The sequence below is a fragment of the Microcebus murinus genome, chromosome 13 (assembly GCF_040939455.1).
Source record: "Microcebus murinus isolate Inina chromosome 13, M.murinus_Inina_mat1.0, whole genome shotgun sequence".
In the NCBI taxonomy this organism is placed as follows: domain Eukaryota; kingdom Metazoa; phylum Chordata; class Mammalia; order Primates; family Cheirogaleidae; genus Microcebus; species Microcebus murinus.
In genome coordinates this window covers 62,389,597-62,407,334 of record NC_134116.1, presented here as the reverse complement: position 1 = coordinate 62,407,334, position 17,738 = coordinate 62,389,597, and the positions used below count along the sequence as shown (strand labels likewise).

Genomic DNA, 17,738 nt, shown 5'->3' with positions numbered 1-17,738 from the left:
CTTATTATTACTACTTATACAAAATGCCAGAAGCACTCACTAAATATCCCTCGCTATCAAAATTTACTCAGTTCCTCAGTTTTGCTAGTAAAGTTTGATTTACTGCTAAAAGCACCACTAAGCTGAAAGAAAATACTTGAAAATGCAATGCCTGAATAATATAACATTCACAAGAAAAAGACAAACACTTCAAAATCTATACAAAATGAAGTCATTTTAGGTCTTAAAATCAAATATCAGAAGTTAAATGCAAAATTTTGGAATCAAATGAGTATTCATTTATTTTTACGTCTAAGAAACAAGAAATGTAAAGAAACTTCCATAAGTCTTCATTTGTAGCAATTTAATTACTTAAACAGAGTAGTGGCATCCAAACTAATCATATATCTTGATCAGTTTTGAATATACACTGGAATATATATTTATTTCTAGATTATTTATAATATTACATATATAGTTAAAATATGTACACCAAAATAATATTAAAATAGGAGAAAAATAAACAAATAGAAGTTCTAATGTTTCCTTCCCTATTCCAGCAATTGCTTTGGTAATCCCTGCGGTAAACATACCCTACTTTCAAGATCCCTGTTCTAGAGGTATGAAAGACTTAATACCTTTTTTTTTTTTTTCAAAAAAAAAAGGTATATTTACCCTTTAGCAGTCTCCCTTCCTTAAAATCTCACTAACTGTGAACAAGATATGAGCTATGAGGAAATAATTTGAAAGTTCATAGCTATAAAGGATTGTATTGGCCCCACTTACTATTTATACCTTGGTGGCTCCCAAATCTACTGTGTTAGAATCAGATTTTTCTCATTTTCCTTATGTATCCAACTACCTATTGGACAAAACCATAATCTTCGATGGGTCCCTCAGATACATTATGTCCAATTCATTATTTCTCCCCCAAACAACAATACCTGTTCTAAAAACCAAGGTGTTATCCTTGGTATCTCCTCCTCATCCTCCAGGTTTAACTGTCACAAATACCTAGCTAAAATGATACCACAAATTCTTTTTTTTTTTTTTTTTGCTTTATTATTTTTAAGTTTTTATTTCAAAATAATTTTCTTTTATTTCATTATATCATAGGGGTACAGATATTGTTAGGGTTACATATACTGCCCCCGCCGCCCCGCCGTGCCAGAGCTTCAAGTGTGTCCAACCCCCAGGTGGTGCACACCACACTCATTATGTAAGTATACACCCCTTCCCCTTCTCCCCCCACCACCTGCCCACCACCCAATAAAAGTGGTTTTTTTGGCATTTTGCTTACCTTGTATATCTTTGCCTCTTCCCAAGAAGGGTTAGGGGCAGGTACTTTGTCCTAGTTGCTGCCTTATGTCAACACTAAATTCTCATCTCTCTAGAAATGTATCTTTTATTTCTTACCACTTTAATTTAGGACTTCATAATTTCTCATCTTAGACTAGTACAACTGCTTTTCAATTATTCTCCCTAACTAGTCAACCCTTCTCTAATCAGTCCTATGGCCATGAAATAGAAATATCATCATATAATTTCCCTATCTAACATTCTTTGATACTAGTAGTAGCCAATCACCTAAAAATAGGACCCAGACCCTTAGTATCACATACAAAGATCTGCGTTTCCACCACCATGCCTTACAGACCCTATGCTCTAACTACACCAACTACTTACAATTGCCCCAATAGATCATCATCTTTCATGCCTCTGTGTTTCACATGTCAACCCTGACTGCTTGATTATTTTCTCTCTAGCATGTTGCATACAAATTAAGTTTTGAAGAATGAGTTGGCAAGTATCAACCTTCAAGAGACTTCTTCCCTGACATCCCCTCCCCATCCTGTATCCCAAACATACACCAGGGTATTTAGGCTTTACCTCTGTTGGCTCTGCTCCCCCCTCTATGACAGTTGGCACACTGTACTCTATAATGTGTGCATATCTGACGTTCAAGAGGGTAAGAACTATATTACTCATCTTGTGCTCCTGTGCCTAGCATGCACCTGACCACACAGCTTATTGAATCAGTCCATGAAATGCACTTATTTTCTGGATAAAAATATTGAAATCAAAGGAAAAAAGTAGAGGGAAATATTCCTAGAACTTCAAAAGAAAATTTTACATAAAATTATTTTGTTTAATCCCCCAAACAATCCTATGAAATAGGAGCTCTTATCTCCATTTAACAAATAGGAAACTGAAACTTAAAGAAGATAATTAACCAAAGGCACACAGCTAATAACTGGTAGAGCTATGATCAAATTCACCATAACTCTCTAATAAATCACACTTCATTTCAGTAGCAATACTTATCTGAAATAATATTATAATTTATGAAAATTTCATTTCCCCACTAATAGCCTTCAGTTACTAAATTTTGCCAGTTCTTTCCAATATTAACTTTCTTATGATTCCCCTTCCATCATTTTAATTCAAACTCTTAACATCTCTTATGTGAGCCATATCAATAGCCCTCCAAGTAGCCTACCTGCCCTTCTAACTCATCTCCTTCTGATTTATTGCATACAACCACCACCAAATCAATTTCTCTAAAGTAGCACTCTGTTAAAAACATCTTTAATTATTTCCTGAACTCCACTGGAAAAAAAAGCTCATATTCCTAACCTTGCATTTACAGTTATAAGCAATCTGATTTCTTTAAAAGCATTCTCAATGTCCTACATATGGTATGGTCCACCCATACTCAGCTACTTGTTACTCCTCTAAACACATTTTGTTCTTTTTCACTTTCAAACTTTTTTCTCATACTGTTTCCTCCTCCAATTGAAATCCTACCCAACCTCTATGGCTTGTAACAATTTGCAATAGACCAATAAAGCAACATTAATAGGTAAGGCTTGGGATATTGGTTTTGGATTTCTTTCCATTAGGATTTAAGTACTACATGTAACTGCAGTAGATGTTAAATAAATACAATAGAATGAATAAGCAACATGACAACATATCATACAAGATATGTAATCTGTTCTGTAAGAATTAAAAGAGCTCCAGAAGAGAAAGTAAAATTACCAAAGAAATTAGTAAAGTTTCTCTATGAGGCCAGACTAAAAAAATATGATGGTTCAATCAGAAAAAACAAAGTTATAAAGAAGATACCTCAATAAAATTTATAAAGCCTTAATTCCATGTACTACTACACCAAATCCCTAATGAATAAAGGAAATATCACTTTATAGGCCTTGTATAGACTCAAAGTAAAAATTATCCTGAAAAGTGGATACAGATTTAAAGTACAAAAAGTTTCAAGAAAGGTTCAGTTTAATTTATAAATGATAGTGGCATGAAACATTATTAAAGACTGCTTAACGATCTTTGAAATACACTTCTTATCTTCTAAGAGTTAATATCAAAGAGAACCACTATCATGCTCTCCCACAAAATATTCCTTTAATGTCCTCAGACACTAGGGGAAAAAAAATGATCTGAAAAAAGCAGAGCACTAACAAGACTGAATAGATACTTATTTGTACAGTTTCACCCTTTTAAGACTTATAATGAATATTGATAATTCACCAAGATCATTCAACAAGTTTCACTGTTGCTAAAAATTCATGTAAACAAAACCAGAAAATATTTTCTAGCTTAAACCTCCAGTCTAGTCTGTAACACTGAATATAACTAAAACCATGCAAGTCAACGTGAGTTTCTAAACCTACATTCTAAGAGACTGTAGGCAAACTATCAGAATTATTACCTAAACCTTCATTTAAAATCTAAATTGGGTCCCAAAGACAAACCCTCATGATACATTATATTTAAAGAGGAACTTGTGCTACATTTATATTTCTGAATAAGCATTATATTACATTCTAAAGGAAAATGCCCTTCTTCTATTAATTCATAATAAATACAGTATACTAAAGCAAGTAATAGCTTATCATAGCATTTTGAACATCTGTCTAATTCCCATAAAAATTAGCCACACCTTTAACTGACAATAGTACTTAAAACAAATATAAAAGACAGCTAAATGGTTACTATTACATAGTTACAATCTCTCTGGTACTTACTAGTGTTGGAGAATTTTGATCTGGCCAAAAAGATTCTGGAACAGGCCAATGGCCTATAGGAACCCCAGTTTTAGGATTTGGTCTTACATATATGAGTTTGTGACAGCTATGCCAAGGCTGAGATCCAAAAGGCCTTGATATATCTGGCTGGCCATCTATAGCAAAGAAATTAAGACAAAAAAGCATATATCACTAGGGGAAAAAAAAAACATAAGTTAAATTATATCCATTATTATTTAAGTTAATAAAAATGTCCTAATACTTGTTCATTTCTGGATTTTCCTATTTTTCTTAAATGGCAGAATACTATGACTGCTTAACACTGAGACAACATTATAATTTATTAGACAGTAAAGTCTGCAAATTCCAACTATGAGTTCAACAAATGAAAGGAGAGCCCACAGCATTCTTTGCTTTCCCAATCAGAACATGCAAAACATACTTTATGGTGAATATCTGTTTAACAGTGACATGTTTTCTCCACTACAGTATAATAAGGGCAAGCACATTGGTGCCTTTTTTATCATCGTATTGCCAGTGTTAAAAACAGTGCCAGGCACATAGTCAATACTAGGTTAAGTATTGCTAATTGAGTATTTCTTAGAAATCTTTTTAACTAAAACCTAATTTAAAAAAAATAAAATAAAAAACAAACTCAATATGCAAATCTAGATTCAAACACATACCTTTAATCTAAAATAATTTTAGCAAAATAGCAACTCTCTTCAACAATTCAGTGAACATTTACTTAGTGCCTAACTTTAAGCCAAGCACTAAAATAATTAAAAAATACATTCCATGTCTACCAATTAAAAAAAATTTTTTGTAAGTTTGTTTGGTTTTTTAAACTAGACATTATACAACTTAGTCTTATCATCTGCTTCTTCCCTATAGTATCCATTCTTTCATCTCTATGACCTTTCTCTTCCCATAATTACCCACTCCAGTGGATCACTTCTGCCAAGTGTCATAATGACTTTCTAAATTTTGAAATAAGTTACATACAATGCAGAGGGTCACAGTTATAAACATTGGTTCTAGTATAACACCTTATACCCACTGACTATTGGAAATGGTCCATGATCACAGAAGCTGAGAATACAGCGTGTGTTGGGGTGTGTGGGGGTGGGTGTGTGTAAGGGTAGGCTCAAGATTAATTAATGGCAAAAGCTGGTTCCTCATATTTGGATCCACACAAACCACTTGGTTCCAATCGGTTTGATCCTGAGAACAAAAGTAGCTAAGGAATTAAAGTAAACACCTAGGGTTGAACACTCTAGGAATTAAGGGACTATGAAAGACAAAATGGTATAATACTACAGAGGAATTACGAGGTTTCCTAACTGTAAATGCTTAAAATGGTTTTTGACTCTTATTAAAATTTCAGGCAATGAACAATCATTAATATAAAAAGGTAATGTTACTGAACTACCACCAGTTTACTTTGATTTTCCTATTTAATCTTCCTTTTTTACCAACAGCAGTCTTGCCATCTTAATTATTTGACCTTGCCAATATCAGCCAAAATCAAAGTAATTTTTCACTTCTAGCCGAGTAAATGATAAAGCAAGTTTAGAATGTCTTTAAGAAAAGTGCAATAATACCTTCTACAGGGGAAGGATCTGGTCCTGCTTTTTCAAAGTTTATTACTACCCCACTTTGTACTTTCTGCACCAAGGACTCCAGACACTGGTTAAGCATTCTTGGAGAACAAACAGAGTATGAGCGGCCTGAGATTAAAAAAAAAAAAGAATAAGAAGAATAAAAACTAGTTAGCTGCAAGAAAGAACCATGGTGGGGTTTCTGACAGTACTAATTAAAAGTTCAATAATAAAGATTGACTTATTTCATTATCTTATGTAAGAATGAACAAAAATATTTATTTCCAACCAACAATCTCATTTTGTGAGAATATGTACATTTTTTATTCTAATTACAGGTATTTGAAACACAGAAAGCTTGGTCTGAACAAAGCACAATGAAAAAAATCACATATACATAGATAAATTACATATATATAAAATTACATATACATAAAAAACCACTATCTCTGTTATCCAATATATCTTTAACACACACACACACATATATAACATCTGGTAATTATCTCTTCAAAATCTTATTCCTGCTTAATAAAAGTACTATCTCTAAGATTTACACTAAGCACACAGCAGATATTTAATAATTACTTAACAGGTCTACTGGCAGTTTTTACATATATTAAATATTTGCATTTTAATATACAGATGGTAGCATGTATTTTTCTAATTTAGCTGGCTTATATACTTGAGACTCATCACCTATTTTAAATGAATTCCTCTTTTGTATATTTTAACCTGCAATACTTTCAGTCCAGAAGCATTATTAAAATACTCGTGATTTTAAAAAGATGTCATCAGTGAAAAGGTCTATTAAACAGGATTTTCAACAAAAATATCGAGACCTTTGCTGTCTAATATTGTAGACACTAGCCATATATGGCTATTGAGAGCTTGAAATATGGCTAGTATGAATGAAGATGTATGGTAAGCATACAATATATACTCAATTTTGTAGATTTGGCATATAAAAATCTGCAATATCTCATTAGTAATTTAAAATATTAATTTCATATTGAAATAATTTTGGATATATTGATTTTAAGAAAATATATTATTAAAATTAATCATACCAGTTTCTTTTTATTTTTAATGTGGCTACTATGAAATTTATAATTACATATGAAACTTCAATCATATTTCTATAATACAAATGCTAATCCCAACCAACACTAAACAGCTAAAACTCAATTTTCAACCAAACATCTTACAATGTTATTTGTAATAAGTTCAATATGAAGTCCTATTCTTTCACAAATTCAACCAATTATTTCAGAACACAAGGCCACATCATTATATTTGACACATCAAATTACTCATATCAACTTATATTTAACATGACTTGCTAAAGGCTACTCAGAAAAGAGAACATTAAGGCAGTAATGATTCAACTCCTCAAAGTCAGCTTTACTTAGGAAAACAAGTATCTTTTAATAAACAACTTACCTGTAAACAATAATGATGATCATAATCTTAAAAATACCTACCTACCAATTACTGAGTATCTATGTGTGTGGCACTGTTCTAATCATTTTATCATACTAATTCATTTAATCCTAGCAACAACTGTATGGGTTATTTTACCAATGAGAAAACTAAGGCACAGAGAGGTTAACTAACTTTTCCAAGTTAGTACAGTAGTACAGCCAAGATTCAAACCCTTACAGGGTATTAGAAACTATTCTGGGGACACTTTGTCCCCCCAAAATAATGTGTTAATATGAAATCAATATTTAAAATAGAGCATTCATATAGAATCATGCTTATTTTAAAGAACTGGTAAATTTAAATTTTTTTCTTAGTTTAAGCATATACATGAAACAATACATAAAAAGGCTGACCATCTTTATATGCAAAGTGTTTGGAAGCGTATATAAATGTTGAATATCTTATTTCATGAGATGTAAGCATTCCCAAGCTGTCATTAAAATACAAATGATTGTGCACATGATTGTGTCAATTGTCTACCTTCCTAATCAATTAATTGATTAGGAAAACATAAGCAAATCAGTTACGATCTCAACATGAAATAAAATTACTAACAAAGATACTTTATGAAAATTAGAGAAAAGGTGAATAAACATGAGTTATTTGGCAAATAATAAAAATCCATTAATTCTTCTGAAAGTTAAAGAGATCTTTATAAAATGAGCCTATATCCTATGTAATGTTCCTCTCTATGCTTACTCATTATCTATATCAAAACTCACTCCTTGGAATATATGACACTTTGTGCTGAAGCATAAAGTTTCTAGGATCACTAATTATAATTGTGAAAAAACTATATTAACTCCTCCTTCCAGGCAAGAAGCTGTCTCACTTTGGGTTATGTAGAGTCCACCAAAAAAAAAAAAAATCAAACTAAATATAGTGAGTGTGAAGGCAGTATTAGCATGTTAGTAAAACAGAAGAAGCAAAGAATATTTCTAAGTTGTACAACAATCCTTAAAGAAGCTAAGAAAATTAAATGTTTTAATCTAGAAAAGTCTATAAATAATTTTTATAAGATCCTTTTTTTATCCTTGATATTTTCATCATGTCTTATTAGACACTTTTTCATTTGCTATCATCCCTGCACCTCCCCCAAACCTGCTTCTCCCCTGTGTACCCATCTCAGTTCATGGCACAGCCATTCATCCTTGTGGTTCAACTGAATCATCTGGGAACCATCCTTGATTCCTTTGTCCCTCACTGCTCTTGTCCTTGGTTCTCCTTTGCAAGAGACCGCCTCTCACCACCTCCAAGCCTAGCACTGTAGACCAAAGTACTATAATCTCTTACTAATCTCCCTGCTTCCATTCTTGCCATTCTAGAGTATATTCTAACAGTTGAAATAATTCTTTAGAAATAGAAACCAGATGTCAACCTCTCTAAAAGACCCTCCAAAGGCTTCCCACCACACTTAGAAAATAAAAAATATTTATTGTAGCCCAAAAGGCTATTTGATATTTGGCTCCTGCTTATCTCTCTAAACTTAGCTGTTACTCTTGGCTCCTCTGTGTAAGCTCCAGCCATATGAGCCTTCCTGTTGCTTCCAAATATATAGAGCATGTCCCTCCCCCTTGCCATTTCCTCTGCCTGGATCTTCATGTAATTAACTCCATTATTCAGGTCTCTGCTCAAATGTTACCTCCTCAGAAGAAAGCTTACCTAGACTACTCATTCTCTGTCTCAAATTACTCTCTACTCCCTTATCCTAATTGTTTTTTCTTTATAGTAGGTAGCACTCCCTAAAATAATATTATTTATTCATTTTACATGATTATTATCTGTTGCCCAGTCCAAAGATATAAGCTTTCTGCCTACTGTTCCTGCTATAGTCCCGCATCTAGAACAGTTATTTAGCATAGAGTGGGCACTCATTAATTACTTGGTATCAAAAGAAAAATCCCACAATGACTATAATTATACGATTCTTTAAAAAAGCATACATAGAAAGAAATATAAAAAAATATTATTTTGGCAATATAGGTGATTGTTTTCCAATTTTTCCTTAGGGAATGTGAATTGTTCTATAATGGGAAAAATAAATGTACACACAAAAACACACACACAACTCTTAACACTAAGTTTAAAAATGCACAGAAATTGTTAGCAGTGATTACATATTTGGATAGTGAAACACCAGCAGGAATTAGCTTTCTTATTCATTTTACTTTTCTGGTGTTTTATTCTCTAAAACTTCAAGTGAACACTCTTCTTTTTAAATTAAAAAAGAAACATATTATTCAGAGATGTGAAAAGGTGAGTGGCACTTGAGCAGCTTTCCATTATTGCTTGCAAGAGCATGGAAAGGGGCAAATGGATTGCTATGTCAGGAGAGATTCAGCATATATAACTAAGAAAGACTTCTTAATTTCCTGACTAAGAATTTTGGGTCATTGAAAGGTGTTACCTAGGGTGACTTCTGAATCTTTTCCACTGGAGATGTTCCTTTCAAAGAATAAACAAAATAGCTTTAGTATATTACTGTCCAAAGGGAAGGACAGTAACTACTACATGATGTCCCAAGGTTCTTTTCAAACTCTGATTATGCCACTCACTTCATTTCACACTCTCAATATTCCTGATCCTAGAAGACAAAGCATAGTGTCCTAAAACTTCATCATAATTCTAAGTTCTAACTAAGTAATTCATAGTAAGGAATTTCCAATGTGAAAATGTTTAAATTATAGTGTCCACATTCAAAGCCCTTCATAATCTGTTAAGTAAAAACCTTAGAGTTAAAAAAAATCAGGATTTTAAGTGGATCAGTTCAAAGGTGAAAACTAAAATTTCATGAATACAAATGTGCATCCTTCCACAGAAACAATTAGGACTGTCAATGAAAAATAGCATCCAATTGTTAGCAGTGAATCTTCAAATTTAGAAGATAAACAAGCTGTCCTTTAAAAATTACGCATATGCCTTTTTTCCTCTGTAAATTAAATTGTGAAGGCATTACAAAAGTTCACAAAAGCATTTTCTATAAAATGGGAACATTTAATAATGTGGATAAGAGTTCCTAACTTATCTATTTCACATACCTGTAAGTCAATCCCTTTTTGTGTGTGAATTTTGCAGATTTACAAATGTCATAGACTTTTAGAAGAAAGGCACCTAAAATAATAATTGGGACTTATATTTTCTCTTAACTTATGTAGTAGGCTATGATGGAATCTCATTAGAGCACCACTGTCTGCAGACTATGCCACAAATCCTTATCACAGGTGAAAATAGTGGAATGCTAGACTTGAACTTTTTAATACCAAATTCCTTAGGTGAGAACTAAAATGTTGCATGAAAGCAAAAACACCATGTCTTTTATTCACTACTGAAAGCCAAAAGCATAGAGCAATACTTGGTACACGGTAGGCAAGCAATACACATCGATATGAAATGAATACACCTGTTAATCAATTCCACATTATAGAAGTTCTAAGTTTATTATATATTTCATTTCAAGATTTTCATTAATGTTCACTTAGCATAGTGGCTATCTGATTTGATTTATAAGTGAAATACGAGCTGGATAAGACCTCATTACCTGTTTCCTTTAACCTATCAATCTACCTGCTTGCCTCTGGGAAAAACTGTACATAACCAAAGTATATTTCATCAAATGTATGATGAGACCATTCTCAAAACATTTTTCACAGAAAACATTACTATGGTATTTCTAAATCATTGACAATCTTTGTAGTTAAGAGGATTAGTTTAACAACTTCAAATACTAGCATTTTCTATAGAAAAAATTACCATATTTATTTATGGTACCATATTTATTTATTATCATATCCAAGGGTAACCACATTCTGTTCAAATCAAGATCATAGACCTTCATCAATAAATGTAGTTTTAAAACCATGTCTATTAATTCCTAATATTAACTTGTTAAATAAAAACAAACATAGAGTTTTTGAAATGTACATTTTAAAACATTCAGATAACATCTGCTTTAAGTCATTGAATTGTTGTCAACAAAACACTTACCGCCTGTCACTTCACACATTGGTGTGATTGCAGAGTCATCTAAAGGCACACCTGTCAACTGTTCTGATTCTACTGACATGGTGCCAGGCAACCGCAACACTAGTGCAAAAAGTCTTTGATCCCAGCGAAAAGGTTCCTTGGTCAATTCACTTCCAGGCAAAGGAGAATTAAGAGGTAAATGGAGCTGAAAGTAGGGGAGGGGAAAAATCAGTAAGATTTTTTTTTGAAAAGGCTACTTTAATTACACCTATATTAAAACTGTACTGAGTCTCCTATCCCTCCAAAAACAAGTTCAAATATAAAAGTTTATTCAGATATAGCTAAAATAGCATGTTATTTTAATTTTTCTTAAACTTTAATCTGAAGACATGAATTGAAAAAAATCTATATTATTGTAATGTATTTCAGATTTAGACTCAATTACCAAGTATTAGATAGCTTCCAAATAAATCATTTCATTTAATCATTAAAACAAACCTGTGATAAATGTTGTTATTCCTATGTTCTAGACATAGGAAAATAAATAGGTCTAGGAGAGAAAAATGATTTGGCCTCTTACGTCCAAGTAAGTACTTTTTCTATTATACCAGAGCAGCCGCGAACATCTCTCCAGTTCTTAACAATTTTAAATATGCTCCATTTTATACAAGACAAACATTCCCAAATCATTTGCATAAAAGTAAATTTTGTCACTCTAGTTACATACTGTATGTATTAAAGGCAATGATTCTTACCATTATCTGAGTAAATGTAGGGAGGTTTGGGGTTTTCTTTGTGTGTGTGTGTGTGTGTGTGTGTGTGTGTGTGTGTGTGTGTATACATGCACATCTGTGTATTTTAACAGATGTTTCTCCCCAGACCTGCTGAATTAGAATCTCCTCTAAGATTCTTCAGAATCTTAAAAAGCTTTAAAACGATTCTAATAGGCCCCTCTGTATCAACAAGAGTAACATATATGAACAGAATCCACATGTTGATCTTAGTATCACTAAATGAAGACAACCAAATATGACATGCAACAAGACATTCACAACATCAACTATAAAGTATCCTTACTAACTAAAAAAAAGAAAAAAGAGGAAGAAAGAAAAGGTTGAACCTGAACTGAATCAAGCCCTCAGTTCTAACTATTAGTTTACAAGGAATACTGGGAATATAGGACCAAGTTCACCACTACCATCACAAGGGAGCAATCTGTCAAATCCAGAAGGTGGGACATTACACAGGACAAATGACATGGTTTCTCCAATAAATCAATGGCATGAAAAAGCAAACAGAGGAGACTGGGAAGGGGTTGGAACTGTTACAGAATAAGAGATAAAAGCAAAGACTTTTGAAATAATAGGAAATTCTGAAATATACTTTACTATAATTAATAATATTTTTAAGTGTGATAATGGTATGCTTAGGAAAATAAAAATCCTTATCAATTATGAAATTTTAAAAATAAAGTCCAAAATCAGTTGAGGACTAATTTCTAAAAATATTGAAGTGGTTTTTTTTTTTTTTTTTTTTTTTTTTTTTTTTTTGAGACAGAGTCTCGCTTTGTTGTCCAGGCTAGAGTGAGTGCCATGGCGTCAGCCTAGCTCACAGCAACCTCAAACTCCTGGGCTCGAGTGATCCTCCTGCCTCAGCCTCCCGAGTAGCTGGGACTACAGGCATGCGCCACCATGCCCAGCTAATTTTTTTTTATATATATATCAGTTGGCCAATTAATTTCTTTCTATTTATAGTAGAGACGGGGTCTCGCTCTTGCTCAGGCTGGTTTTGAACTCCTGACCTTGAGCAATCCGCCCGCCTCGGCCTCCCAAGAGCTAGGATTACAGGCGTGAGCCACAGCGCCCGGCCTGAAGTGGTTTTTTTAAAATATAGAACACAGTGTAAAGTTATCACATCTAAATTAATTGTCAGAGTTTATAATAATTTCTTCATAAAGCAAGACCTAATTGTTTGTATTGCATATAGCCTTTCTAAATATCACACGGAGAAGGCTTCTAAACTTCATGGGGGTTGAAGTCATTCTACACTGATTTACAATTCAAGTTTCTTCATTGACTTACACCATTAAAAAAAGCAATCCAATTCTATTCTAGGAAGAGAAATCCTAGTGTGTTGGATTTCCACGCTGTGTTGGCACCTCTCTACAAAAGATTCATGCCATGAGAATATGTTACATGATTCCTTCATCAAGATCAGCCAAGATTTTGTGACTCTGGACAGGAGTCATGAGCTCTTTTTCTGGCACTGATCTTAAGGCAGAAGGCAGAAGCAATAGGGAAAGAATGCTGAAGAAATCTGGGCCAGGATGTTCTCTGAGGAAGGTTCCCCAACCTCAAAGGCTCTGTAACAACTGTAAACAGCTCAGGAACATTACCACACTCTCCTAGAAGATAAATGAGAAAGTACTGTTTACATCGTCTCCTTTTCCACAGATCAACCAACCACCTTTGTACTTGGTAAACACAAGTACCAAGTGCTTAGTCATTTTCACTCTAAGATCACAGAAATGTCAAAGCATCAATGGCAATGGCTGAAGAGGGTTTTAACTGTTAACACAATTACTCTGCAGAGTAACAGATATGTGGACCTGTCTCAAGAATCAGGGGATAACAGGCACTGCACAGAGCACACACAAACACAACTAATCATGTAATGATGAGCATCTGCAATACAGACAGCATAAAATGAAATAATTGGCCTTTGGCTATACAATGCTAAATCTAGAACGTATTTCAAGTAAAAACAAAAACCAACAACGGTCACAAGTATATTTCTAAACATTCTACATATGATTCTATCAATTTTATAAACTTTTGGCAAATTTTTATTCACTTTTCTAGTTCTTATTTCCACCTCCCCAAGTCACCACCAATCTCTCAAAACTCACGAAGGGAGAAAAGTCTGTGATAGCTAAAATGTATTAGTAAAATAAGGAATAAGGGCAGGCAAACAGAAACAGAAAAAAGATAAAAACCTGAAGCAAAAATATTCTTAGGATTGAATTATTCCAAATCTAACTTTTAGTTGAAATTCTAATAATGTGTTACAATCACAAAGGGGGGCTATGTCTACCTGAATATATGGACTTTAAGAATCAAGGTAAAGTGCACATAAATCAAAAAGAAAAATACAAAACTAACCATTAGAAAAATGCACAATAAAAATGAATAGATAATTCCCCAAAGAGAAAAATGGGCAAAAGATAAATACCCAAGAAGAAATCCATATAGCCTATAAACATGTAGAAAGATGTATAAATACACTAATTATCGGATAATACAAATTAAAATACTGAGATACCATTTCACAGCCATAAAATTAGCAAACATTTTAAAACTTTGACAATACCAAGTGATGACAAGAACATAAAGCAATGGGATCTCTCCAACATTCCTGGTGGGCCCATAAACATGCAACCATTTGAAGAACAACTTGATATCATCTCTTAAAGGTGAAAATGAGCATACCCTGTAACTCAACAATGCCACTTCCTAGAGAAACTCTTATATATTCTCATAAGAAGTCATGTAAAAAAAAATATTGACTACAGCATTATTTGAAACAGAGGAAAATTAGAAACATCCCAGAAGTCCAGGAAGAGAATCAATAAACTGGTCTGTTCAAATGCCAGTTGCAATGAATAACTAGATCTCTAAGATCCAACATGAACACATCTCAAAATAATTTGGCGCGGGGGGGTGGGGTGGGTGTAATATAACACACATATATAAAAGAACATAAATCCAGAATGTATAGTTTAATGAATTTTCACAAGTTGAATGTAATTATGTAACTGAAATTTATATCAAGAAAGAGATTCTCTTCTTCAGAGGACTCTAGGTTAAAAAAAGAAGAAAAATAAAGAGATTCTTACTAACTTATGTCTCCTCTAGTCACTACCCCTACCAAAATTAATTTTGCCTGAATTTGTATTTTATATAAATAATAATTATAAAGTATAGTCTCTTTAGCTTATAGTTTCTTTCATCATTATAGGGATGACAGTCATTTATACTGTTACATAAAGCTGTAGATCATTTGTTCCTATTGCAGAATCGTATGCACACACACATACTATAACCTACTTATCCATTTTTTTGTTGATAGACCTTTGGGTTGTTTGGGTATGCTATGCATATACAACTATGAATGTACATGTCTTTGTAGAAAACACATGTATGCATTCTGCTGGAGATTCCACTTAGGAGTGGAATTGGTGGGTATGAATATATTATATTTACCTTTACCAGATACTGCCAAGCAGTTCTGCAAGGTGGTTATACACCAATTTGTACTCCCACCAGCAGTGTAGAGAAAACCTGTTGTTCCATACCTCCTTCCTCAGCACTTAGTACTCACTGTCTTTTTCATTTTAGTCATTTTGGTTTATGTGTATAGTGGTAATTCAGTGGGGTGTGAAGTTCCTGGGTGTCTATAGAACTTGAATATCTTTTCATACACTTATTGGCCATTTCAATATGCTCTTTTGTGAAGTGCCTGTTAAAGTCTTCTGCTTTTTTTAAAAATCTGGGTTGCCTATTTCTTATTGATTTGGATGATTGTTAATATATTCCGGACATGAGTTCTCTGTTGGATATAGTATTGCAAATATCTTCTCCTACTCTGTGATCTATTGTCATTACTTTAATGGTATCTTTTGATAAAGATAATTTATCTTATTTTTTCCTTTCACAGTGCTTTTTGTGTCCTCAAAGATAATGAAGATGCTCTCCTATGCTTTCTTCTAAAAGCTTTATTATTTTGCCACTTACAATTAAACCTCAAATACATCTAGAATAGAGTTTGGTATATGGTATGAGATGGGGTAAAGATTCATATTTTCCCAAACGTATATCCAATTGACATAATACCATTTATTGAAAAGACTATCCTTTCTATGCTGCACTGGAAGGGTACCTCTTTCTGAGTGACTATATATGTGAGTCTATTTCTGGGTCAAAACTATATTAGATGGGAAAAAAAGATGCAATATGATATACACAAAATAGCATCTCTACACGCTACTATTATAAGTAAACTATTGAGTATTGTGACTAGAAGACTGTACATCAAATTCACAATTGTTGCTTCTGCGAAGGGGAAGAAAGTGACACCAGTAAGAGAACAAAGGAGACACACACTTCTATCTGCAATGTTCTTTTTTTTTTTTGATACAGAGTCTCGCTTTGTTGCCCAAGCTAGAGTGCCATGGCGTCAGCCTAGCTCACAGCAACCTCAAACTCCTGGGCTCAAGCAATCCTCCTGCCTCAGCCTCCCGAGTAGCTGGGACTACAGGCATGCGCCACCATGCCCGGCTAATTTTTTCTATATATATTAGTTGGCCAATTAATTTCTTTCTATTTATAGTAGAGACGGGGTCTCGCTCTTGCTCAGGGTGGTTTCGAACTCCTGACCTTGAGCAATCCACCCGCCTCGGCCTCCCAGAGTGCTAGGATTACAGGCATGAGCCACCGCACCCGGCCTGCAATGTTCTGTTTCACTTACTAAATTTTTAAAAGCCCCAAACAAACAAACAACAACAACAACAACAAAAACAGGCAAATATGGCAGAAATTTTTATACCACTTATTCTTATCCAGAAAATTAGAACATATTAATATGAAGATAATTGTCAAAGTAAATTATTCATTCAAATAGTTATCTATACCTCTTTTATAACAATGCCATTATTTTATACAAAACCAAAGACGAGAAAACTTCATCTATGCCTCAATATAAAAAGAAGTAGATTAGATATAGTGATTACTAGCCCCAAAGCTCAGACATTTGTAAAGACCCTAACAAAGAGTTCTTCTTAAACAGCTGTTAATATTGCAAGAGGGTAAAATAGTTCCTGAAAATTATGCATGTATTCATTCATTCATTCATTCATCATTTTTCATGTATCTACCAAATATCAGGCATGTTTAGATTCCAAGAATTTAAAGGTAAATAATAAAATACAGTTCTAGTACTTCAAGAGCTCTGAAGCAAGGGATCATGTTCCTAAAGGAACCTGTTTCTGATATGTGTTTAAAGATAAGCCAACAGAAAGAAGAAAATTAAAAATCACAGTACTAGCTACCAAGGTATTTAGTAAGATTTTTATTTCTGAACACTGGATGGGAAAATAGTTTTATAAGAGTTGTTTTCTGAGATTTAATCCCAGGAAACTTTAGAGTCTTCTGATTTAAGTGTCTAAACTACTGATGCTACAAAAAATTAGCCATTAATAACAATACTTTTATAGTAGTTACTACATATCAGAGATCATTCTAAACCCTTTATATATGTGTATATATAAATTCATTTACTCTACAAAATACACAAATGAAACAGGCACTATTATATTCTTCATTTACAAATGATAAAAAGTGAAGTTGAAAGAACTTCAGCAACTTGTCACAGGTATACATACAGTAAGTGGTGGGGAGATAGAATTCAAATCCAGTAGTATGGTCCCTGATTCTATATGCTCCTAGCATTATACTGCCTGTGACTAAAGAAATAATTTTAATCTGCATTTAAAAAAATCAAATGTTGAGATATTAGTATAAAAAAACTAATTTTATTAGAAGAAAAAAGAAACTTTAATTATAAAAAGAACTATTTTTAGAAAAAAAATTTAAATCATTGATTTCTGAAT

General features: G+C 33.1%; 1 protein-coding gene across 1 annotated transcript in view; it reads right to left on the bottom strand.

Annotated features, from left to right (window-relative positions):
- Nucleotides 1-17,738, bottom strand: part of INTS6 (integrator complex subunit 6) — an 89,733-nt gene that overhangs the window by 18,301 nt on the left and 53,694 nt on the right. The window contains exons 5-7 of the mRNA XM_012782645.2: nucleotides 11,093-11,276; nucleotides 5,627-5,752; nucleotides 4,023-4,177 (exon numbers count right to left, since the gene is read on the bottom strand). Coding sequence (XP_012638099.1) covers nucleotides 4,023-4,177; nucleotides 5,627-5,752; nucleotides 11,093-11,276 — 465 coding nt within the window. The remainder of the gene's footprint in view (nucleotides 1-4,022; nucleotides 4,178-5,626; nucleotides 5,753-11,092; nucleotides 11,277-17,738) is intronic.